Consider the following 23620-nt stretch of genomic DNA (forward strand, 5'->3'; position numbering starts at 1 on the left):
GGGCCTGAGCCCGGCGGTGCCGCCCCTGCAGCCGCGGCGCGGCCCGGCCCGGCCCGGCATGAGGCTGAGCCGGGCGGCCGTGCTGGCACAGGCCAAGGCCGCCGCGCTCGACGGCGTCCGCCGCCTCAACTGCTGGTGGGCGGGGGACAGCAGGGACGGGCCGGGGGACAGGGGTTGAGGGGGACAGGCAGGGATGGAGGGGGGACAGGCAGGCCTGGGGCTGCAGGCTCAGGCTGGGATCAGGAGAGGGAACGGGCAGGGATGGATGAGGGGGGGCAGGCCAGGATGGGAGGGGACAGGCAGGGATGGAGAGGGGGACACGGGCAGAGATGGGGAGGGGGGACAAGGATGGAGGGAGGGAGCTGGGTGTCAGACAGGGATGGGAGGGCGGCACTGGGTGAGTGGGTCAGGTAGGGCTGGGTGAGGGAGAACAGGCAGGGCTGGGGAAGGGGAGGCACAACAAGGCCCATGGCAGGCTCCGCTGAGCAGTTTGGTGGGGCCAGGCTGGGGACTGGGGTGTGAACCCGGCTGTGGGGGGTGCAGGGGGAGGCTGAGCCCTGCTGTGCTCTCCCTGACCCCTCTCTCCTCTCGCAGGGGCAGCCACCTGACGGATGTAAGTACTGGAGGACCAGAGGAGCCTGGGCCCACAGCTGCAGCGGGGACACCATGGAGGCCATGGGGTTGGCAGGGCACTGGGGAGAGCCTGGCTCCAGGCTGGCCTGGTGCCTGTGAGCTGCAGGGCTTTTCAGGGTTGATTAGCATCTCACACCATAAAAAAAAAAAAAAAAAAAAAAAGTGATTGCTGTTGTTTCCACATTGGAAAATTTCTCTCCAAGGCCCAGCATGGAGCCTCGGAGAGCAGGACCCTGAGTCCTACCTCTGTGGTGATTTTGGATGAGGTTCTGTCGCTAGGGGAGGGCTGGCAGGGGTGGGAGGGAGCGTTTCTTGCGTGTGGAGGCTGCAGAGTTGCTGGAGCAGAAGAACAATGTGACACTGGCTGGTATCTGCACTTCCACTGCTGAGCAGAGGCTGGAGGAGCTGCTGACGCTGCACTCGCTGTGTCAGAAAATCTCTGGTGTTGTTAAGCTCGGGTTAGACTGAAGCAAACTCAGATTCCTGATGGTGCTTTTTGTGATTTCAATTGGGTTTATTTATATTTTCCCCCACGAGTGCCAACTTGTTGTTTCTGTCTCTTCCTGCCTAGATATCCATATGCCGGGATTTGCCCAACATCGAGGTGATCACGTTCAGGTGAATGCCAGTTTGCCAGCTTTGGAGAGGCCAAGGAAATCACCTTTTCCTGGGGATGGGTTCTTCCCATGTTACTGTGTGAGCTGCCTGGCTCTTCGTGCCCCATTTCTCAAGCAGCAGAGATACACAAATGGTTATTCCTCAGCAGCTCCTCTGCACTACTCCCTGTGCTCTTGAGAAAATATTCTCTGACTTGACAAGTGATGAAACCCCTTAAGACTGTTGTTCCTGAAATTAATTCTATTCCATAGTTTCAACAGGGATCTTGTCAGCCTCTCTATGTGGCCTGTTTCTAAAATACTTGTTGAAATATTTTGTGGATCTCTCAGAGCGTTCCCTTTCCATAATATGCTCAACTTTCACTTGTCCTGGGGACCCCATGGAGCCAATGCTCTGCAAATTTGAGCCTTTTAACTTGGGAATCTTACATGGGTTCCCCTTGAGTGGGTCTGAGGAGCTGCTACAGAAAAGGGGGCAGGTTTGGGGGAAGAAGAGGCTCTTTGTCATTCTCAGCAGGGTGGAGCGACAGCTCTTTCAATTCTTCCCTCTGCTGACAGAGATGAAATGCCACAAGCCATGGGCTGAACGCCCCTTTCAGTGCCATGCTGGGGTGAGGCTGTTGCAGGAAAGGGGACTGGGAAGTGCTGTGCTCCCCCCTGGATGGGGCAGCGAGGGCAGGATGAGCTCTGACCGTGTCTCCGCAGCGTGAACGGCATCTCGGACCTCGAGCCGCTGCACCGGTGCCAGAACCTGAGCGAGCTCTACCTGAGGAGGAACAACATCAGGAGCCTGGATGAGCTGTTCTACCTGAAGACGCTGCCGCGGCTGCGGGTGCTGTGGCTGGCGGAGAACCCCTGCTGCGGGCCCGACCCGCACCGCTACCGCATGACCGTGCTGCGCAACCTGCCCAGCCTGCAGAAGCTCGACAACCAGGGTGGGCTATGGTCACCTGCAAACAGCCCCTGCCAGCGCCTCCTGGGAAACGGGGGCATGTTGGCTCTTCTCAAGGGCGTCCTTTGAGTTTTCCTAGAGTCGGGAGGTGTTAGGGGTTGAGTTAGATCCAGTGCTTCTAAGCTGTTTTCTCTCTTTGTCTTTTCCCTTTCTGTTTCTCTTCCTCCCTCCCCTATCCCCTATCCCCTTTTCCCTCCCCTATCCCCTTTTCCCTTCCCTTTTCCTTTGCCTATCCTTTCCCTATCCCTTCCCTACAGTAGCAGGACCGAGTGCCTCATTATAGCTTGGACAGTACCACTAATTAGTGGTTTTTAGAGCTCTCTCTTTTCTGTGGCCAGACAAAGGTTCTATAACTGGATCTGCTGCTGTAGAAAAGCTTCTGTGGTTTTTTTTTTCCATCCAGTAGCAGAAATTTGGTTGCTTTTGGAGCCTTCTCTAGAGACAAGAAATAGTAAAGCATGTTTGCATCCTTCTCTGATACCCTTCTCACTTTAGGAGGCTGGTTATTGCTTCCAGCATTCTCCTGCACAGGTTTCACTGCAGGAGAAGGGTGAGAGCAAAATGCCAGACAATTTTTGGACCGAACCCCTTGGGAACTGCTCTGCAGCAGCAGAGCCTGCCCTGCTAGAAATGCCATCCCCTTGGGCTGCTGCAGTTCATAGCAACAGGCATTTGTTGTGGCCTTTGCAGCTGTGACAGAGGAGGAGCTGTCGCAGGCCCTGGTGGATGGCGTGGAGATCACGGCCCCACCGGCCCGCAGCAGCGTGGAGAACGGCTGGTCCGAGTCCACCGCATCCAGCGCCGCCGGATCCACCACCGAGCCCGACAGCGAGCTGCTCAGCTGCAGCCTGGAGGAGACCAAGTGAGGGCTGGGCAGCTGCCAGCATTTCTGGGCTGACATTCCAGGGGCCAGGCTTGGAGCCTGACGTTCCAGGGGCCAGGCTCGCAGCCGGTGCAGGTTCCCATTGTTGTGGTTGCTGCAGTGGAGCTGTGCTCCTTCAGTGGGGCTGCTTCTGTGTCTGCCAAACAGGCTCTGCTGTGGGGGGTGACTTGAGCTCATCAGCTGCATGTGCAGGCAGGGGTGGATCCTCTCTGATCAGGGAGCTTCAGTCCATTCCCTGGGGTCCTCCAGCTAGATAATCCTTGCATGGTTGCCCGTGATGAGGAAGGATTGGCCTGGCTGAGGAAGGTTCTCCCACCTGGTCATAATAACTTTTGCTTTTCCTCCCTGTTTTTTAGCAAAACTCAGGAGGAGCTTGATATGAAGCCTGTTCCCAGGGATAAATACTCCTTTTCCCCTCAAGAGACAGATTGCAGCTGCAAGAAGAGAGTGAGTATCTTTTGAAGACCAAATTGCTTTTCCTTGTATGTGGGGCTGAGCTCCAGCGTTGAAGGTCGTGAAGAACCTTGGATGTCCCCAGAGGAGGGGAACAGAGCTGATGCCGGGGATGGAAGAAATGTCCAGGAGCAGCTAAGGGCTCTGGGTTTGTTTGATTTGGAGAGAAGGAGGCCAAGGGGTGACCTCATGCCCCTGTGCAGCTTCCTGAGGTGGAGATGTGGGGAGAGGGTGCTGAGCTCTTCTACTTGGGATCCAGTGGTAGGAGACACGGGAATGGTTCAAAGCTGTGCCAGGGGAGGTTCAGACTGGACATTAGAATGTGTTTCTTTAGCAAGAGGAGGGTCAAACCTTGGAAAGTGACTGCTGAACAAGAAGCTTAAAGGGTTCCTTAGCCCCCTCCATCATGTAGCCTTGGATGAACCTGAATTTTGGTGGTTCAGCTGGGAATTGCAGAGTGCTGGACTCGGTGCCGTTGCATCAATCAGCAGAGCAAGATGTAACCCACACTGCCATAGCTGCCTAGAGCAGCACCACAAGCTCTGACCTTTAAAGAGGGGAGAAGTGGTCCCCCATTGTAGCTGAAGATGCTCAGGTTGGATGTTGGGCAAAAGATTCTCCCTAGAAGGACAGCTATTTAGGCTGTGGAATCTCTCCCTGGAGTTCTTCAGGACATGATTTGACAGAGCCACGGCCTGCTGTTGGCAGTGGTCCTGTGGTGGTGGCAGGGCTGGGGACCTTCAAGAGTCCTTTGCAGAGAGCACCAGCTCTCCTCATTCCTCAGAGCAGGGGCCTCCTGTCCTTTCCCATCCTACACATGCTGGAGAGCGAGGGCAGCCGCTCCTGAAAGTGCTTTTCCTGACAGAAGCCAGGCTGGAGCGTGGCCGGCAGCCAGAGGCTGTGGGCAGCCGGCACAGGGCTGGGCGCAGGATGGGTTTGTCCTGCATTCCAGCCTCGTCACGTGCCACATGCGCCTCCGCCTGTGTTTGCCCCGAGGCCTTGGTTGTTAGTCCTGGTCCCGTGGCTGCAGGTGGCTGTTCCAAACTGCTGCCGGTGGTGGTGGTGGTGGTGGTGGAAGGAGTTCCTAGAAAGAGCAGGGAAAATCGAGTGTCCTTGTCTTGACTGGCTGGTACAAAGCAGTGTGTGCTTTATCCCGACAGAACAATGTCCTGAATGCCATCCTGCTTCTCATGAAGGAACTGGACGCAGAGGGGCTGGAGATCATCCAGCAGACGGTGGCGAGGAGGCTCCAGGCCTTCCAGAAGAAGGAGCTGCAGGAGGAGTGACAATGCCCATCCCCCTTCCAACCTCCCTGGAGCCCCAGCCCCGTGACACTGTCCTGCCCACACCCCTGGCTGCAGCCAAAGCCTCCGTGCTCCTCGCTCTGCTTCCCCTGCGAGGGCATGGGATGGGATGCTGCTTCTCTGGAGATTTCCTGCTTGTGCAGCAGGCTCTGACACTGTACCCTGGGTGGCTGGGGCTCTTGGTGGGAGCTGCAGGCAAATGAGCAAAGCAGAAGGGAGCAGGGCTGCAGCCAGAGGTGCTGTGTGATCCGAGGGGGAGCAGAGCCTGCTGATGGCTGGGAGGGGCTCCACCCCTCAGCCAGCCTGGGGGTGCACAGCACCTCTGAGGGCAGTTTGTGCCACAGAAATCTGGTTTGGTGGAGTCTGACAGGGAGACGTTGCCTGAGATGGTCACCAGGACCTGTCTGGTGCAGGTGGTGAAGGTCAATGTCCCGTTGTTAATTTATTTTCCAGCTCCTGGCTGACTTCCTCAGGTCCTTCCTGGCGCACGCAGTGCCTGCTGGTCAGGCAGCCCAAAGGAAAGCTCAGAGCAGCCTAGGTGAACCAGGAATGACTCCCACATCCTGAATGCTCAGCTGTCCTCTCACCCCAACATTCCCTGCAGGCATTCGAGCAGCTTAAAGAAACATCCCAGTTAAAAGGCCCTGAGCATTCTGCCTGGTTTGCACAGGCATCAGGGGTGGGTGTTGCTCTTTAACTGATAAAACTGCATTTACCAAGTTTTATAGAGCTGTCAAGTACAAACTAAACTGTTATGACATACCAAATAAACCAAATTATCCTTCAAGGCCGTGTAAGTGGTGGCTGGAGTTCAGCAAAGGCCTGGCTGGGGGCACTGCTCCATTACCTCTGGTTCAGGGAGTGCATTGTGAGCGGGAGGAAGGCTGGGAGCCCCGTGCCTTCCCGCTTCACTGCGCCTCTGGAACGGTGAGCCTGCTCCCAGCACTGCTCTGCACGGCCACTGGGCTGTCTTGCAACCTTCTTGCAACCACAGCAAAGGCAGGGAGCAAAAGAGGTGCTGAGGAGAGCTCAGTGCAGAGCCACCTGGGCAGGATGATGGCCCTGAGATATAGGACATGAACTCTCCATGTCTCCCAGTGCCGCACTGGTGACGTGGCCTTTCCATGGCCCCCTGTCTCTGTTTGTGCAGTGTCCAGGCTGTGCTACCAGGAAGGAATGCTCCTCGGGGATGGTGACAGCCCTGTGTCCACAAGCTTGTTTGCCTGACCTTGGTGGGAGCAGACACAGTTTGACCCTCAACACTCAGGGGGAGATTTGCTGATGCCTTTAACTCCTCGAAAGACCTTTGTTCTTGCCTTTTGCGTTAAACCCAGCTGCAGTTGTGTGATTTATGATGTCCCAGACTTTCTTTGGCATCCAGGGCCTGGGAGACTCACCCTGCTGAGTGCAAGTCTTCTCCCAGGCCCTGGCCTGTCCATGTCAAGGAACAAGGGAGTTGTTTGGGTGAGCTGGACCCCCATCTTCTCTGGGATGCAAGGGATCAAAGGAAGTGTCCATCAGGACTCATGGGGCGGATGGAGCAATCACTGTGCCCTTGAGGCCACACTGACACAATTCCTGGAGAAGTTGGGCTATTTGCTGCCTACGTGCTGTGCTTGTCATCCTTGGCTGGTGCTGGTGCTGCCCTCGGGGCTCCCAACTGCTCCTTGCAGCATCCCAGCAAACCCCAGCGGGAGCTCAGCCCCTCCAGGGCCCTGGCAGCCTGCCTTCCCCTGTAGGATGATTCTGGAGGCTTGCTCTGCCCTCTTTTCAGGGTGGGCTGGATGTGCTGGGAAGTCTGGGAGCACAGTCACGCCCCTCCTGCTCATCCTTGGAATTCAGTGGCTATGCCTCTCAGTTTTCTCCCAGGAATTTGGCCCTCCAGGTATTTTTTTAGATGGAAATGAGGTGTGGGGGCTGCAGTGACTCTTGTCCCTCAACATGCAGCTGGTCTGAGCCTGGGGGCACCCCTGTCCCCATTCACACCCTAAACCTGTTTGCTGCAGGGCAGTGCTGCCGACAGATTTTCCACATGACCTGCTATCACCCTGCCCTGCCTCAGCCGGGAATATCGAGCGGTGAATTCAGATGATTCCAGCTCTGGAAAATGCCAGCAGCTGTACTGAGCCACTTCCCTTCAAACCACCCTCAGAGACTCTGAGAGGCTGGTGGTGAGGCAGGTGTGAGGTCCATGGCTGAGGGAGGGATGGAAGGAGTGGGCTGGGACTCCCCAAAAGTGGAGTGGCACATGGGAGAGTGGAAGAGCCCACTTCCAACCCAGGAAAAGGAGCTCCAGGAGATGCCAGGTCTGCCGGGGGTCTCCAAAGCAGATAGTCATTCCAAAGCAGTCAGGCAATGCTGCCTCCATCAGCAAGGTCTGCCACTTATGGGTCCAGGGAGGAGACAAAAGTTACCATCTTCCTCCAGAGCCTAAAATATGTTCAGTTAGGGGAAAAGCACTGAAATCATGGAATGGTTTTGGGGTAGGGACACCTTTCACAAGCCCAGGTGGCTCCAAGCTTTGTCTAACTTGGCCTTGGACACTTCCAGGGATCCAGGGGCAGCCACAGCTTCTCTGGGCAACTGTGCCAGGGCCTCCCCAGCCTCACAGGGAAGAATTTCTTCCCAATATCCCATCTAACCCTGCGGCAGTGGGAAGCCATTTCCCCTTGGCGTGTCCAAAGTCCTCCAGCTTCCTTGTTGGCTCCTTCAGGTACTGACAGTGAGGTCACCCCACAGCTTCTCCTCTCCAGGTGAACAATCCCAGCTGTGCCAGCCTTTCCTCCCAGCAGAGCTGCTCCATCCCTCTGCTCACCCTGGTGCCTCCTCTGGACTCTCTCCAGCAGCTCCAGCTCCTTCCTGTGCTGGGCCCCAGGGCTGGGGCAGCTCTGCAGCTGGGGTCTCACCTGAGCAGGGCAGAGGGGCAGAATCCCAATCCTTCCCTGCTGCCCACCCTGCTGGGGATCAGCCCAGGGCAGGGGGGTCCTGGGATGGGGCATGGCCAGCCCTCACCACCTGCACCCCCAGGTCCTTCTCCAGGGCTGCTCCCTCTGCTCATCCCCAGCCTGGACTGATCCCGGGGGTTGCCCTGACCCAGGGGCAGCACCAGCACCTGGTGGTGTTAAACCTCATGAGATTCCCATGGGTCCCTTCTGGAGCTTCTCCAGGGCCCTCGGGATGGCCCCGTCCTTCAGGAGTGTCACTGCACCCTCAGCCTGGTGTCACCTGCACACCTGCTGAGGGTGCCCCGAACCCTCTGTGCAGTGATACAGATCTTAAATACCACTGGTCCAGTACAGACCCTGGGACACCACTGGTCACTGACGGCCACTCTGAGCCACTGACCCCCTGGAAGTGACCATCCAGCCAATCCCTTATCCATCTGACAGTCCATCCATGGAATCCAGCTCTCTCCAATGCAGAGAGAAGGATGTTGGGTGGGATTGTGTCCAGGCTGCATAGAAATCAGGATAAATGTCATCCATGACCTTTCCCTTGCCCACTGAGGGAGTCACTCCATCAGAGAAAGGCAGGGGGCAAGTCAGGGGGAACTTTCAGTTGGGGACAAGTCCATGGGGAGGACAAAGTAACGGCATGCTTGACCCCAAAGACTGTGATGCATACTGATGCTGTGCCGCAGGCTGGAGCCGTCAGCCAGCAGCCCCAGGAGGGAAGTGGCCTGGGAAAGGGACTCCCTGTGACCGTCTGGCGCAGCCCGAGCGCGCGGAGCTCGGCCAGGCCGGCACACTTGGCCGGTGCTCTGAGAAACTGCCTCACAAACAAGCACAGCACCACCCTAAAGCCCTTGTGTGGTTCCTCTGGAGGTGGGAACATAGTGATTTTTCTCTGGAATCGTGAAGCAATTGCAAAACGATGCTGACCTTGCACCCACCATGACTTGGACAGGGGGGAGAAGCCGCCTGTGGTCCCACTCTCCCAGGCTCTGAGGATGCACAAAACCAGGGAACGTCTTGGCCCAGCATTAACCCAGCTTGGGAAAACCATCAGCTTTGCTATTGCCCCCACCCTGCCCCAGTCCTGCCATCCATCCCCCCACAATGATCACTCCAGGAGGCAGGTTTGGCTCCAGCAGGTTTTATCTCTAGAGGAGAGGAGCAGCGCCGCGGGCGGTGCAGGATCACAGAGCAGCAGTGAGGTGACAGACACGGTGCCCACAGCCACGCGGTGACGGTCGCAGCCAAGCGTCATGCAAGGGGACAGGGGCTCGCCAGGACCCCCGTGCTCAGCCCTCGAGACCCCCACGGGGGATGGAGCTCCACAGGGGCACCCAAAGCCCCTGGGAACTGCTCGGACCCATTCCGGGATGGCTCTGCATCCTCCTCACTCCCCTCCCGCACGTGGGGCAGGCGACTACAAGCAGCAGCAGCTGGCTCAGGCGGTCAAGCCGCTAAATAAGGACTCAAAATACCCCATCATTAAATAATAATAAACTATTAAGGGAAGATTAAAGGTCTGGGCTGTGCGGCTGGGCTCAAGCAACTCTTCTGCATCCGCACAGGGACCAGAACCCGCAGCAGTGATTCGGGGCAGGATTGTGCCGTTCTGGGACACAGCACCAGGCTCTGCCTGCTGTAAGGGGTCGATGGCAAAGCTACAGGGCTACTGAGAACAGAGGGGACACAGTGCTCCCCCAGCAGCATGTGGGCACAGAGAGGACACGGCGGGGGCTATGGGCCGGGCTGGTGGGACTAGAAGCCCTTCTCGATGCTGAGGGTGCGACGGGTGACGTGCTCCATCTGCCCCGAGATGTACTCGGTGAGGCTGATCTGGTAGTTGGCAAGCATCTTCAGCATCAGCCGTAGGTTCAGCCACCACTGCTCCTGGGGCAGCCTGTGCCTGCAGGGGACACAGGTCTAGAGCAGACAGCCCAGGAAGGTTCCCCCGGGAGCCGGTGAACCGCTGGGGCATGAGGACTTACTCAAAATCCGTGACTTTCTTGAGCTCCGTCACAGGGCTGAAGGCCACCACCTTCTTCCGCAGCCCGATCACACAGGCAGTGTCTCCAGAGTTGGCAAACACACGTCCTGGGAGGGGGACACTGCTGACCTTGGCCACCTCACTGGGGGCCAAGCCTGGAAGCCTGGAGCAGCAGCCACCAGCCTTCCCCACCCGCCGTGGGATCCCCAGCCCTCGGCTCACCCTTGCTGTAGACTTGCTGCAGCTTCTCTGACATCCACAGCACCGCCTTCACTCCCAGCTTGGTCCCATAGTTTCGGTCAAAGGGGGTTGGGGCTCCCCCCTGGGGACAAAGAAATGGGGATGTCAGGCCTTGCCCAGCTCTCAGGGCCAGCAGGGCCCAGGTCACCCTGTCCCCTGTACCTCTGTACCTGCTGGAGGTGGCCCAGGACATTGATCCTGCAGTCGAAGATGCCTTTGCCCTCAGAGGAGTAAAGGTTGTAGAGGAACTCGGTGGTGTAGTGCTCATGGCACTTCTCATTGCTGGGGAGCAGAGGGAAGGGCTTGGGGGGCTGCTCCTTCCCCTGGCATGCCCAGGGGGTCCCCCTTTGTTTCCCATAACACTTTTTTGTTCTCCTGAGGCCCAGAGTCTCAGTCTGTGCCCCCAGGAGGACCCTGGGGCTGGGATGGGGATGGCAGCGGAGGCATCCAGTGTCCCCAGGGCCAAGTGCCAAACCTCACCATGCCCAGGACCCCTCTCTGGCCATGGGAAGGGTTCAGCTCCAGCCTTGCTCCCTGCCACAGGGCTGGGGTTTGCAGTAATTGTCCCCAAGGACCCCCAACTCACCGCAGCACCAGCCCTCTCTGGATATCTGTCTTCATTTTGTCAGTCAAGTGCTCCACGTTGGCCTGCAAGATGAACACCCAGATGCCGGCAGCCATTCCACAGCCATCCTGTCCTGACATCAATCCAGCAGGGCCATGTCCTCCAGCTCCTGCCCTGCTCGGGAGCCCTCCCTTCCCCGATTTTCCTTCTCATTTTAGCCAGAGAACCGCTCCTGCTGCTCACCTTTAAGTCGTGGATGGTGAAGGGATCTTCGTAGACGTAGGCAGCGTCGGCGCCCACGGCGATGCCGGTGACCGTGGACAGGTACCCGCAGTAGCCCCCCATGGTCTCCACAATGAACACGCGGCGCTTGGTGCCCGAGGCCGACTGCTTGATGCGGTCGCAGCTCTGTGCCAAAGAAGGCGAGGTCACACCAGGGAAAAGCCACCTTTGCTTCCCAGCACGGGACATTGGCCACTCCAGGCCGTGATGGAAGGCAGTGGAGCACGGCGGCCCCATGAGCTGTCCCTGCCCGTGTCCCTCACCTCCATGGCAGCGTTGACGGCCGTGTCGGAGCCCAGGCTGAAGTCGGTGCCGGGCACGTTGTTGCTGATGGTGGCGGGGATGACGCACATGACGATGCACAGCTCCTCGTACTGCCCGCGTGCCTCCACCAGCTGCAGCACCCCCTCGTACGCCTGCAAGCAGCCAAGGGGTTGGGAAATGCTGGCCCTGCAGCCAGATCCACACCCCAGAAAGACTCCTCTGGGATGCCCAGAGCCACCCCAGCCCGCACTGAACCAAGGATTCCGCCGCACCTCAAAGCCCCCAATGACCAGCAGCCCCTGGATGTTGAATTTGCGCACGTTCTCCACGATCTTCTCCATGCAGGTCTTGGGCAGCGTCCTGTGGTGGAGAAGGGCGGCAGACAGTGGGGTGAGGATGGTGGGGACACCTTTTCCCTATGTCCCTGTCCCCTGGGCTGCACTCACCGCTTGGTGCCCAGCATGGAGCCACCGCGGCCCAGCCATCCTGCCACGTCATGCCAGCCCACCTCGCGGACCTGCGGGCACCAGCAACAGGTTAGAGGTGGGAAGAGCCCCCTCCCCCAAGCCCAACCCCACCCTCCAGGACATCCCAGGCTCAGGGTCCCCCTTACCTGCCCCTTGGCCAGGCCCTCGAAGCCGTCGTTCACCACGTAGATGGTGTGTCCCTGGCAGATGCCGATGCGCACGGCCGAGCGCACGGCAGCGTTCATGCCGGCGGCCGGCGCTCCCACGTTCAGAATGGCCATGCTAAAGGGGCTCTGCGGGAACAGGGATGGGAACAGCACATCCCCACGTGTCCCCAGAGCAGGGATGGTGTACCCTGCTGCTCCCCATCACCCCTCACCTTCTCCTGAGCTGGCTTCTGGTGCGCCAGCAGCTTGTAGATGTTCCAGTTGTTCTCAAAGCTCCTGCAAGGACACGGTGATGTGTCCCCAGGGCACGTCTGGGAGAAGGGGCAGTTTCCCCAGTGCCCCTGGGGTGTGACTGGGGACACCCTTCTGCTGCAAGAGCCAACAGCTTCCCCACAAGGAGAAGCCCCTGTCCAAGAGGGATGTCTCCCCCGGTCCTGGTCCCTGCTCCTCACCTTCCACGGAGCTGGATAGCCTCATCAAACCTCTTCTCATCCATGGCCTTCTGCACATCCTTTGTCTTGAGCAGGGAGAAAGATGCAGCACCATAACACCCACGTTCACAGGGAAGGGAGTGAGACTCCCACCCAACTTCCCCGGTACTCACCACCTGGACACACTCCATGAGCGGCAGCCGCACCGACTGGTTCCCGGAGTGGCTGACCACGCAGGCCGGGGTGTCTGGCGTGGCCTCCAGCAGCGCCATCACCGCCTCCATCCCCATCTTGCTGCTCTGCAAAGGGACAGGGGCACCTGTGACACTGGGGCCACCACTGCCAGCTGGGTGGGATGCTCAGGGATGCTCCCATGTGGCTTGGAAACCATGTGGCTGCTGATTCACTGCTGGAAAGCTGATGGTTTTATTTAAAAAACCATGAAATTTGGAGTAAACGAGGAGAAATGGCAGAGCAGGGCTGAGCCCATCTGAGTCTCACCCCTTCCCACTGGCAGAGGGATGGCAGGAGTGGGTTTCCCCTCTCTGTGCCCTCCCTGGACCTACCAGCACACGGTCAAAGGCGGACGGGGTCCCTCCGCGCTGCACGTGGCCGAGGACGGTGACCCGCGTGTCGAAGCCCAGGCGTTGCACTACCAGCTGTGGGGAAGAGGGGACATCACGCTGGGGACCCGCCGGTGTCCGTGGGTGCCAGGGTGGTGCCGGGGCAGTCCCTTACGTCCTTCACGTAGTTGGAGGTGATGGGTTTGCCGCTGCGGTCGATGGCGCCCTCGGCGATGATGATGATGTTGAGCCGCGAGCCCCGGCTGCGTGTCTGCCACAAGGGGAGGACAAACGGACACCACGGCTCAGCCAAAACTCACCGTGGGCCCTGTGTGAGCGCCCTCCCCTTCCCACCCTCTGTGCTGCCCCGGGGGTGGCTCAGGTCACGGGCAGCTGAGCCCCCAAGCCAGCGCTGCCCCTGGCACGCGAGGGCTGGATTTGCGCTCGGCTGAGTGCCCTGGTTCACAGGGACAATGGTGGCACCTCCCGAAGCTTCCCAGGGGCTGGGCACAGCTGCAGGACTCAGCCCAGGCCCCTGTGGGGGGAACAGGGCATGGGATGGGATGGCAGGAACCCCCCTCACCTCCCCGAGCCTCTCGCACATGAGGTCCTCCCAGCCATCCTCCGGAGGGGATTCAGGGATGAAGAGCCAGTCAGCGCCCGAGGCCAGGCCGGACACCAGTGCCAGGTACCTGGGGGGACACAGTGGTGGCAGCACTGGCCCTGAAATGTGGCATTCCATCCCACCAATGGCTTCCCCACCCATGAGGGCTTACCCGCAGTGGCGACCCATCACCTCCAGCACGAATGTCCTCTGGTGGCTGCAAGGACACGGGTGGGAAGAGAAGGAGGTGGGTGGATGCAATGGCCGGGGCGCTGCAGCCTCCTGGTCCCCGTCCCCTCACCTCTGTGCCGTGGTGGTGATGGCGTCGACGACCTCCATGATGCGGTGCAGCGCCGAGTCGGTGCCGATGGTCATGTCGGTGCCACAGAAGTCGTTGTCGATGGAGCCCACCAGGCCCACGATGTTCAGGTGGCAATTCTTCTTCGCCACCTCCTCGCTGATCTGCCCTGCGGGGGTCACGGCCACCACACCGGTTATTTCAGGGCACTCACGTCCCCACCATCATGGGCTGGTGCCCAGGCCTCCTTGGGGTCACAGCACCGGGGTGACCCTCCGGGTCACCACCCCAAAGAGGCTGGGAGGGGCTCACCCACCATCTCGGACCAGCTCCTCCAGCAGCCCAGCCCACTCGGAGCGGAAGATGTCAGCGCCGGTGAGGCTGCCGTCGCCGCCGATCACGCACAGGTTGGTGATGCCGTGCTCCACCAGGTTGCGGGCGGCCCGGAGCCGGCCCGCCCGCGTGGTGAAGGCCTTGCAGCGGGCACTGCCGATCACCGTCCCGCCCTGGGGACAGAACGGGACACGTGGCTTGTCACACACGTTTGGGGGGCTGCGATCTGGAGTCCCGTGGCCCCGCGGTGACCCTCACCAGCTGGATGATGTTGGAGACGCTGAGCCAGTTGGCTTGTTTGATGTTGTCACCCCCCTCCACCAGCCCCTCGTAGCCCTGTGGAGAAGCAGAGGGTGGAGGTGAAAGGTACCCCGGCACAGGGGGGGTGGATCCCCCCAGCCATGACGGGGAGCAGGGGGGGAACCCCAACCTCATAGATGAGGAAGACCTTGGCTCCCACGTATATCCCCATGCGGGTGACAGCGCGGACAGCGGCGTTCATGCCTGAAAAGGTGATACGTGAGCTGGAGCATTCCCGCGGGATCCTGTGCCCCCCAGGGGATGGGATCCTACAGGTGACCCTCAGGTGTCCCTTCGAGTGGGGGGAACCCCATGGGACCCTGCACCCCACAGGGAATAGGATCCGATGGGTGACCCTGAGGCGTCCCCTTGAGTGGGCGGGGAGCCACGTGGGCTGAGACCGGGGAAACTCAGCGCACAGCCGGGCCCGCGGACGAGAAACTGCAGGGAGCGAGTTGCTTATCCCGGGGGGGACGGGGATGGGGACAGGGACGGGCACACCCCCTCCGTGGGGCTCCCCCCGTGGGACCCCTGCCCTCCCACGGCGACGGCCCGAGGGTGACGGGGACGGGGAAGCGGCGCGGGCGGGGGGCACACGGGAGGGGGTCCCCATCCGCCCGCCCGGGAGGAGCGCGGGCCGCGCACTCCGGCCCCGGGCGGTCGCGGTCGCGGGCACGGACACGCGGGGACGCGGCGGCCCCGGGACACGCCCCGGGACACGCACGGACCGGCGACACGCCCCGGGACACGCCCCGGCCCAGGGGACACGCCCAGCCCGCCGCCACGGAGCGACAGACGGCTTGACACGTCTCCCTGTGTCGCGACATGGTGCCGGGCAGTGGGGACATGCCCCGCCGTCCCCGACCGCGCCATCGTGCCGGAGGTGCGTCCCTGAGTCCTGAAGGAATCGGCTGAGGGAGCTGCCCAGCCGCTCTCCAGGATATTTGGAAGGTCCTGGATGTCCGGTCAGGCCCCAGGTGATGAAAAAAACCGGAGTCCTTGTTCTCATCTTCAAAAAGGGTGGAAAGGAGGAGCCTGGGACGCGGAGCTACGGCCTGTCAGCCTCCCCTCTGTGCTCGGGAGGATCCTGGGATAGACCTGGAAGCTCTGCTGAGGCACGGAGAGGACAGGAGGTGACCCGGGACAGCCAGCACGGCTGCACCAAGGGCAAGGCCTGCCAGACCAACCCAGTGGACTTTTAGGTGTATGGAGGTTTGGCCCTGCCATTGATTTCTCATCCCCACTGCCCAGAGTGTCACCTACCCAGAGTGTCACCCCTTTCCAGGAAGCAGAGTCCTGTTGCTGGATGCCCTCTCCACAGGGGATGGGATCCTACAGGTGACTCTGAGGTGTCCCTTCGAGCGGGGGGAACCCCATGGGACCCTGCACCTTCCAAGGATGCCCTCTCCACAGGGGATGGGATCCTACAGGTGACCCTGAGGTGTCCCTTCGAGTAGGGGGAACCCCATGGGACCCTGCACCCTCCAGGGAATGGGATCCTGATGGGTGCACGTCCCCAGCGCGGTGCCGGGCTGAGCTCCGAGCCGGGCCAGCCCCGGGGCCAGCAGCGCGTCCCCAGCGCGGTGCCCGTCCCCACGATGCTGCGGCTGCTGCTGCTGCTCGGCGGGGTCCTGGGCTGCGCAGCGGAGCAGGCGGGTAAGGCAGGGACACGGCGGTGCCTGGGAACACCGGGGTTGGCGTGGGGACACACGGGGCTCACGGCGGGTGACGGGGAGGTGGCTGATGTCCCACGTCTCCCGCAGCTCCGCTCGCCTTCACCATGCTCCAGCTGACCCGCGTCTACAAGGGCTATTCCATGTTCCGGGGGAACGCCAGTCTGAATGGGCAGCTCAGCCATCTCCTGGAAGGGAATAATGTCACCCAGGTGCTCCCGCTGGAGCCTCCGGACGCCTGGGCCCGGCGGCAGAACGAGGTGATCACCTACCTGCAGAACTTCAGGCAGCTGGTGATGCTCTTCAACAAGGAGAGACCCACCGATTGTGAGTGGTACCCGGGGGACAGGGGTGGGTGCCCCGGGAGGGGAGCCTCTTCTGCGCTGCCAGGCACGGGGGTGGCTCTGCAGGGACAGATGGGCAAAGGGATGAGGACACGGCAATGTGCAAAACCTCTCTGTGAGCAAAGGGAGCCCTTCTGTGGAGCCGGGAATTTCTTACCCGGAGCACACCCTGGGAACAGGACGATGCTCAACCTGTTGCTCCTCATGAAAAGGGCTGGGGGCTGCAGCCTGTGGGGTGGTGAGGTGTAGGAGCCCTGTCTGCTGCCTGCCTGTGCTATGCCTGCATCCCAGCTGTATCCCACTGGCACCCTGCCTGCATCCCGCAGCTTGTGGGAGCTGAGGGACGCTGCTGGTGATGGTTTTGTGCTCCAGCTCGCTCTGCCCCACAAGCCCTGCTGCCTTTGCTGCTCCTGCCTGGGGTGTGCTTTCCTTTCCTTTCCTTGGTTACCCCCAAACCGGTTTTGCTGCAGCCCCACACTCCTGTACCCTTGGGGAGCCCAGTGTCACCGCAGAGTCTCTGGCATGACCCGCCCTCTCCCTCCTGGTGTCCCTGTCCCGGTGCCTCGCTCCATCCGCCAGAGCCACAAGCAGCTCTGTGCCCAAAACCTCCCTCTCTGTAGAACCAGAGCTCTGTTGCGTGGAGATAAGGGAGGGAAAATAGTCCCAGCCGCTGGAAAAGCCACTGCCATGCTCAAACCAAGGGGAAGCAAAGCTGTGGGTGGCTTGGGTGGTGCTGAGCTGTGTGAACTCAGTGCCCAGTTTGCTGCCGGTGAGGGCCATGGGGTGCTCAGGGTGGGAGCGTGGTGACCCTGTCCCCTCTGTCCCCGCAGTCACCCATCACCTGTGCTGCCACCTCGGCTGCCGCCTCTACCCCAACGGCACAGCCCAGAGCTTCTATGAGGTGACCCTCAACAGGACGGCATTCCTCAGCTTCCACGTCCCCAGCGCCACCTGGGAGTGCCGCTGGCCCGGCGAGCTCCCTGTGGCCGCCTTCGCCCAGCAACAGCTGATGAAATACCCCATAACCACCCGGGACCTGCAGTATTTCCTCAACACCACCTGTGTCAGCATCCTGGAGGTTCAGAGCGCCAGGACAGGTCTGTGTGGGGCCGGGGTTGGGGACAGGGATGTGGTGGCGTGGCCCAGTTGTCACTTCCATCCCTCTCGCCTCTTGCAGGAAAGGTCAGCAGCCGATCGCGCACTCCGCTGGTACTGGGGCTGGTCCTGGGAAGCCTCAGCCTGCTGGGCATGGCCCTGGGCATCTTCCTGTGCACGGGAGGGAGCTGCTAGCATGGGCAGCTGTCCCATGTCACCCCATGGACACAGGGGACGGAGCTGGCATCTCCCCGTCAGCCATCACCACCCCGTGGAGGGAGGGGACAGACCCATCATCTCCCTGTGGAGTCAGGGATGGATCCATCATCTTCCCAAAGATCCAGCAACTCTCTGTGGATCCATCATCATCCTGGGGAGGCAGGGGCTGGTTCCATCATCTCTGCATGGAGACAGAGGCTGGTTCCATCACCTCTGCATGGAGACAGAGGATGGATCCATCATCCCTCCGTGGAGGCAGGGACTGAGCCCATCCCTCACAAGGGATGCGTGTCCCCAGTGCCACAGGCTTTGCTCCCCAAGGACACTGGTGGCTTCCCAGTCCTGTCCCAGCTGGACTGACGCCTCCAGCAGCCCCCAGCCCTGTGGACGGTCCTCACACCAGGCAATGCACTGACACTCCACACAGAAACACTGGGCATCCATGGAAAAATGGGGGGGAGAGGCGTGGGGAAAGCAGCAGGAGAAACAGCCATGGAGTGGTTAAAAGGATGTTGTTAAACCCTCATTCATCCCTGTTCCAGTGGGGATGGAGCGAGGATGTCACACCTTGAGTAATAAAACCATCCCTCAGCTCCCACCACACCTTCGGCTGCTCTTGTTCCCCTTGGCAGCACCATGTGGGGCTGTGGATCCATCCTGGCCACAGCTGCTGGTGCTGGGTGGGCTCGTTGTCATTGCCAGCCCCTGTGCCAGACCGTGGGTTGTGTGCTGAGTTTTCCAGTCTCTGGAAAGAGACCGATGGTGTTTGCAGGAGGGTGTTGCACCTCCTAAGCTCATTTCAACCCTCTCCCCGCTTTGGTTTGACTCAATTAAGTAATTTTCTCAACGTTTTTCATTTTCTCTCTTGGTCTGAGATGCTGAGGTCAAGTACACACAGCTGTGAGGGGACAGTTTTCCTTTTCCGCAACCCAAATCCGAGCTAAAACCTGCACTCTGACTGTTTAAACTTTGGTTGCATGGATAAGAAACTCTTGGCCGTGTTTCCCTTTCACCCAAAATGGGATTTTAAGCTCTCTTGTGCATCTCCACTGCTCTGGCTGCAGGAAGGGAGCCAGGAGCTGGCTGGGGACAGCACAGGCTTTCCTGGATTAGCTTCCAGCTCCTTCTTTTCTAAACACCCCGTGAGCAAGACAGGGTGGGATGAGGGAAGATGGGAAAAGAGATGAGGGACAGAAGGGATGCGAAGATGATCTTAGTGGTTGTCCTCATGGAGGGATGGAGGAGGAGGTCTCCAAAGCCCACATCTCATCACCCTGGCCCCCACCTCCCCCAGGCTCCTGGGGCAGGGGCTGGGGCGCTCCCCACCCTTGGCGGGCTCCGAGAGGCCGGAGAATCCAAAACAACACGGCTGAGGCACGGGAACGTCATCGCTCGGCCCTTGGAGCAGCGCCCTTGGCAGGAGCTGTGCTGTGGGCCGAGCGCTCCATGTCCCTGCCGCCAGCATCCAGGGACACCGGGGCAGTGCCCAAGGTCACACGTGCTGCATCTGCTGTCTGCAAAGGGATTCAATCCTTCCAGCTGGGAGAAACCACTGCATTCCCAGCTCTGCTTTGACTTCCAGACTCAGGGCATCTCTGCTACCTGCAGATGTCCCAAGACTTGGAGTGATTCCTGATCTCAATCCCCTCTCTGTGGACTGCAGCTCCTTGCTCTGGCTGGGATGGCTGAGTGTGGATGCTGTGGGATGCCCATGGCTGTGATGGAGCAGGGATGGCACCCAGAACTGACAGACCCAGGTGACAAGCACTGCGGGGGAGGCCTGGAACAGCAGAGCTTGCTTTGCTTTTTGCTCCAGAAATGTGTCATCTTTTGGACAGATGAGCTAGTCTGAGCTTGTCCACTTCATGCATCTCTGGAAAAGCCTTTTTCCTGCCCCCGAGCTCCCTGTGTGTGTCTGGAGAATGCTCCAGAACGGAGCTGACTCTGCTGCTGCTCTTGCATTTCCACAAGGGACTGGGCAGGGGGGATCCCCCCAAAGTGCAGAACCCTGAGGAACAGCCTCATCTCCATTGGTGTCCATGGGCAACGCACCCAAACCTGGCACCTCCATCCTGAGGGATCTCCCTGGCCGTGACATCAGTGTCCGACCTGGTGGCCAGCAGCAGAGGAGTTATGGTGGCAGCATCCACCTCCAACACATCGTAGCCCCAGAATTTCTCTTCCTCTCCCCAAAACCCTCAAGCGCCTCATGGTGGGGCCACTGAGGCCTGGCTGGGTGTGACAGCTGGGGGACAGTAGCCCAGCTGTCTCAGAACTGGGAGCTGGGCTCCTGTTCCACCACCACTCCAACACGGCAGCCACATGCACGGCTCATCCTTTCCCGAATTTGGTTGCTCTTCCTCCCTGATCACAGCTCGGGACAGGCGCCAGTGCGTAATCCATCAGTGAGGGGTGGTTTCAATTTTCTCCTTGGAGGACTTTTGGGTTCTGCAGGAGGATGAATGAACCCTCATGGAAGTTTCTGGCAGCTTTAACCAGCTCCCAGAGTGACCCATCTCTGTTATCTGCAGGGATTGCCAGGCAAGGCTTTGTTTTCCACGTGTGGTTTCATCAGCCCGCTCCGCTGCCGCTGTCTTGGATAAGGGCTCAGATAAGATGCCCTAGCCTTGATCCAACAAACGATCCTCACTTGTTCCAGTGAGGCAATGTCCATGTGCACCAGCTCTTTCCTTCACCCATCCCATGGGGAACTTGGATGGGATGGGCAGGTCACCCTGTTTCCTTTTGGACATCAGCTCCCTCTGCAAGGTTGGTATCTCCATCCGTGTCCTGTGGAAGCTGCTGTGCCAAAACCAGTGATGGGCTCTGGTGCCTGCTGGGGTGGGAGGGGGGAAAAAAGTGGGGCTGATGGGATCCATCTGGAAGGAAGTGGGATTATCCCTGTAAACACCTCTTACGCATTCGGAGCCTGCACTGGTGTCATTGTGGCTTTTCAGGACTAAACAAACCCCATCCTTCCAAATTCCCAAAGGTCACAGTGTCACAGCCACAGATGTTTTAATTCCTGACTTTGGGACACGCTTGTTAACACCAGAGGCTGCACTGGGGATGAGGGGATCTGCTCCTAGCAGCCTCCTGCTCCCACCTGGAAACGAGCAGCTCCCTGGAGAAGCCTCTCAGCACAGGGAAGGGCCGTGCTGGCCACTCCCTCCTCGCAGGGTGATCGGTGCCCAGCGCTGCCCTCTTCCCTCCTGCTCACCTCCCAGGTCAGCCCGAGGAAACGGGAGGAGAGAGCTGGCTGCTGGCCAGGAGCAGGGATCCGTGGCAGGCGGGATGAAGGCAGCGGGTACCACCCATCCCACACCTCTGCCCTGCCCCGGAGGGCTGCCCTCTCCCTGGGGACTGCTCCGGAGCAAGCCAGGCTGCTCCACCAGCTCCTGCTCCTGCAATGCAGGCCAGCAAGGATGGGGACTCCTGGCTGGGAATCACAGTCAGGATTCCAGCAAAAAATCATTGCTTCACCTTCCCATTCCAGCTGGAGGTTCCCACTCCAAAGCGAGCAAACTTCTCCTGGCAACAGTCCCTTCTCCCTTCTTCCTTCTGCCCAGCCCTGGAGCAGAAAGGTTCAGAGGGAGATAGAGACATGAAAAAACAAGATTTTTCTTTGGAAAAACCCAAGCTTGCTTGCACTGCGCCTTCAGAGACGTTTCCCTGGAAAAGTGGCTGTTTGGGAACACTTTCACCCACTTCCCAGAGTTGGGAGCAGCCTTTGGTGTGAATGAAGCCATTGGGAGGAAAGCCCTCCTCCCAAGACCCCCACACTAAGGGCTGAAACTCCTTGGAGCAGTCCCAAAACTTCACCATCCAGGCTGGGATGGGGAATGTGGCTCTAGGTGCAGCCAGCCCACGCCGTGGAGGGACAGAAGACACGAGCAAGGCTGCAGGGCTTGATGGATATGAGTCCTGTATTCCCTCCCATCATCAACCTGCTATGGAATCCTCATCCCATCTGCTCCTTCCCCTCCCCTGGGATGGGAGGGATCCAGCCAAAGGGTGGGAACACAGCTGATGGAGGCGATGACATCTAAAAGCCAGCCTGTGGTGAGGCTCTGAAAGAACACACACAGCCCCTGGAGGTGCTGAAAGCCATTCCCTTCAGGAATAAACCAAGACCCTGTTTCAGCCAGGCCTTCCCAAAGCAGCATGGACTTCTGGGAGTGCATTCCAAGGACAAGTGTTTTCCTAGAAGAATTGAACTACATGCCTCCATCTGAATCCTCACCATTCCAAGGATTTAGGTTAAAAGAGGCCCAGGAAATTTGTGTTTATTTGTTCCAGTTTGGGAATGGCATTGCTTAGAAAGGACTGGAAATTCAAGCTGTGCATTACAGAATTCCCACCCTGGAGATTCAGTCAGGATCCTTGTTTGCTGCCAGACCAAGATGTGAACACCTAAACCTCGTGGGAAGCATTTCTATGGATAAAGGAGTCCATGTCTGCCATGACTCACTCCCACCAGCTCCATGTCACAGGAGAAGGGGACAGAAAATGCCATGGACACCCAGCACCCTCCACACCCCCAATCCTTGAAGGACAAATATTCCATGATCCTAAAACAAGCACCCTGTGAGTGGGCCAGGACCAAAACCACTGAGAACGTCTGAGCAAGCACTGCTGTTGCTGCTGGGCAGAATCATGGAAGCTCTGGAAGCTTTGTCTGGAGGTGGGAAAGGCGTTGGAAGCTGGCTCCAAGCACAGCCCACAGCAGGGGGGGAAGGGTGGAAGGAAGCAGAGGGTTTTTTGGTTGGAATTTGGGGCTTTTTTTCCTGTCTTTCTCCCTGCTGGTGTGCAAGCCGGGGCTCTGCAGCCATTGTTGTGTTCTCCAAAGAGTCTGGCCCCACAATGCAATAAAAACAAACCACAGGAAGGAAAGGAATTAGCAGGGAAAGGAAAGCAGCAGTGGGAACAAGGACTCAGGCCCAAAATAAACCCCGTGGCTGCTGCTGGGGGTGCAGGTAGGAGAGGTTACACAATGGAGCTTAGGGGTGAAATCCTGGCTTTTTGGATTTATTACTACAGGTGAGCAGGGTTGCAAGTGGCTGGAATAACAGGAAACAGCCCTATGCACTGGGATACGAGAAGGAATTTCTTTGAAATCTGAGGTTTCCTAGAAATTTGAACTAAGAGGGGAGCAGAGGCAGCACCTGGAAAAGAGTGGGCATTGTGGGCAGAGGAAGCAGCCTCAGCTGGGGTTACCACTGTATCCTTACGGATTCTGAGGAGAAGCAGAGACCAAGGGTTTGGCATTGCAGGTTTGTCTCAGCTGCTCCCCAAGCCCCTGCTGTGCTCTGCCAAGGCAAATGTACACAGGATCCAACAGGAAATCTTCCCGGGGCTGCTGCTTCCCCTGCGTCACTCCCACTGGAGCTGCAGGGGTGGGTGGGACCTGCTGGACCAAGGGCAGCATGGACACAGGGGCTGTGCCCACCTCGAGCTGCTTCCTGCTCCCAAGGAAGGAAAAGAGGGAATAAACTGAAAACAAAACCACCCTGAGGCTCTATCTGCTGCTCCCCAGGAGACACTTCCCTGTAGGCAAACCAGAGCCTATCCACTTCCCAAATAGGGAATGGGGTAGGGAGAAGCTGGAAGGATCCCACTTTACAGCCCCCAAGATCCCTGAAGGAACTGGAAGGAGTGTAGAGCCAGGTGGCATTGGGCTCTTCTCCCAGGGAACCAGCAACAGGACAAAGGGAAACAGCCTCAAGTTGCTCCAAGAGAGGTTTAGATTGGATACGAAAGAAAATTCCTTCCTTAAAAGGGTGGTCAAGCACTGGCACAGCTGCCCAGGGCAGTGGTGGAGTCCCCATCCCTGGAGGGGTTTAACAGACGTGTGGATGTGGCATTTGGGGACATGGGTTAAAGGTGGCTTTGGCAGCGCTGGGTTGCACTTTACCTCACAAGGCTTTTCCAGCCTTACTGATTCCATGATTTCTGTTGCTGCCTGGCAGAGGGAAGCCCAGGTCTGTCCCAGAAA

At 59.1% G+C, this 23620-nt stretch overlaps 3 protein-coding genes across 5 annotated transcripts; 2 read left to right on the top strand and 1 right to left on the bottom strand.

Moving 5' to 3' along the window:
• Positions 1-10: 10 nt before the first annotated feature.
• On the top strand, positions 11-5629 carry CFAP410 (cilia and flagella associated protein 410). The gene is made up of 7 exons (XM_041487103.1): positions 11-135; positions 595-613; positions 1205-1251; positions 1956-2185; positions 2893-3064; positions 3442-3532; positions 4699-5629. Exons 1-7 carry the CDS (start codon positions 59-61, stop codon positions 4822-4824), a joined length of 762 nt encoding a protein of 253 aa, XP_041343037.1. The 5' UTR covers positions 11-58; the 3' UTR covers positions 4825-5629.
• Positions 5630-8921: 3292 nt separating this feature from the next.
• On the bottom strand, positions 8922-20448 carry PFKL (phosphofructokinase, liver type). Of its 3 annotated transcripts, XM_041486806.1 has the most exons (22): positions 19633-20448; positions 14425-14498; positions 14253-14330; positions 13978-14167; positions 13665-13830; positions 13536-13580; positions 13343-13451; positions 12935-13030; positions 12763-12855; positions 12370-12495; positions 12218-12282; positions 11978-12041; positions 11745-11891; positions 11578-11648; positions 11404-11491; positions 11131-11283; positions 10829-10993; positions 10607-10668; positions 10191-10302; positions 10003-10102; positions 9782-9887; positions 8922-9699 (listed from the first exon to the last, which is right to left on the bottom strand). In XM_041486806.1, exons 1-22 carry the CDS (start codon positions 19721-19723, stop codon positions 9552-9554), a joined length of 2349 nt encoding a protein of 782 aa, XP_041342740.1. In that variant the 5' UTR covers positions 19724-20448; the 3' UTR covers positions 8922-9551. The 3 variants fall into 3 exon arrangements, with proteins under 3 accessions (XP_041342740.1, XP_041342738.1, XP_041342737.1); XM_041486804.1 differs by lacking the exon at positions 19633-20448 and having other exon boundaries at positions 14425-14517; XM_041486803.1 differs by lacking the exon at positions 19633-20448 and having other exon boundaries at positions 11131-11491; positions 14425-14518.
• Positions 15809-18226, top strand: PROCR (protein C receptor). Its single transcript, XM_041486808.1, has 4 exons — positions 15809-15950; positions 16058-16294; positions 17142-17408; positions 17489-18226. Exons 1-4 carry the CDS (start codon positions 15893-15895, stop codon positions 17599-17601), a joined length of 675 nt encoding a protein of 224 aa, XP_041342742.1. The 5' UTR covers positions 15809-15892; the 3' UTR covers positions 17602-18226.
• Positions 20449-23620: the final 3172 nt, after the last annotated feature.

Source organism: Pyrgilauda ruficollis, unplaced genomic scaffold (assembly GCF_017590135.1).
Source record: "Pyrgilauda ruficollis isolate IOZ18807 unplaced genomic scaffold, ASM1759013v1 scaffold79, whole genome shotgun sequence".
Lineage (NCBI taxonomy): Eukaryota > Metazoa > Chordata > Aves > Passeriformes > Passeridae > Pyrgilauda > Pyrgilauda ruficollis.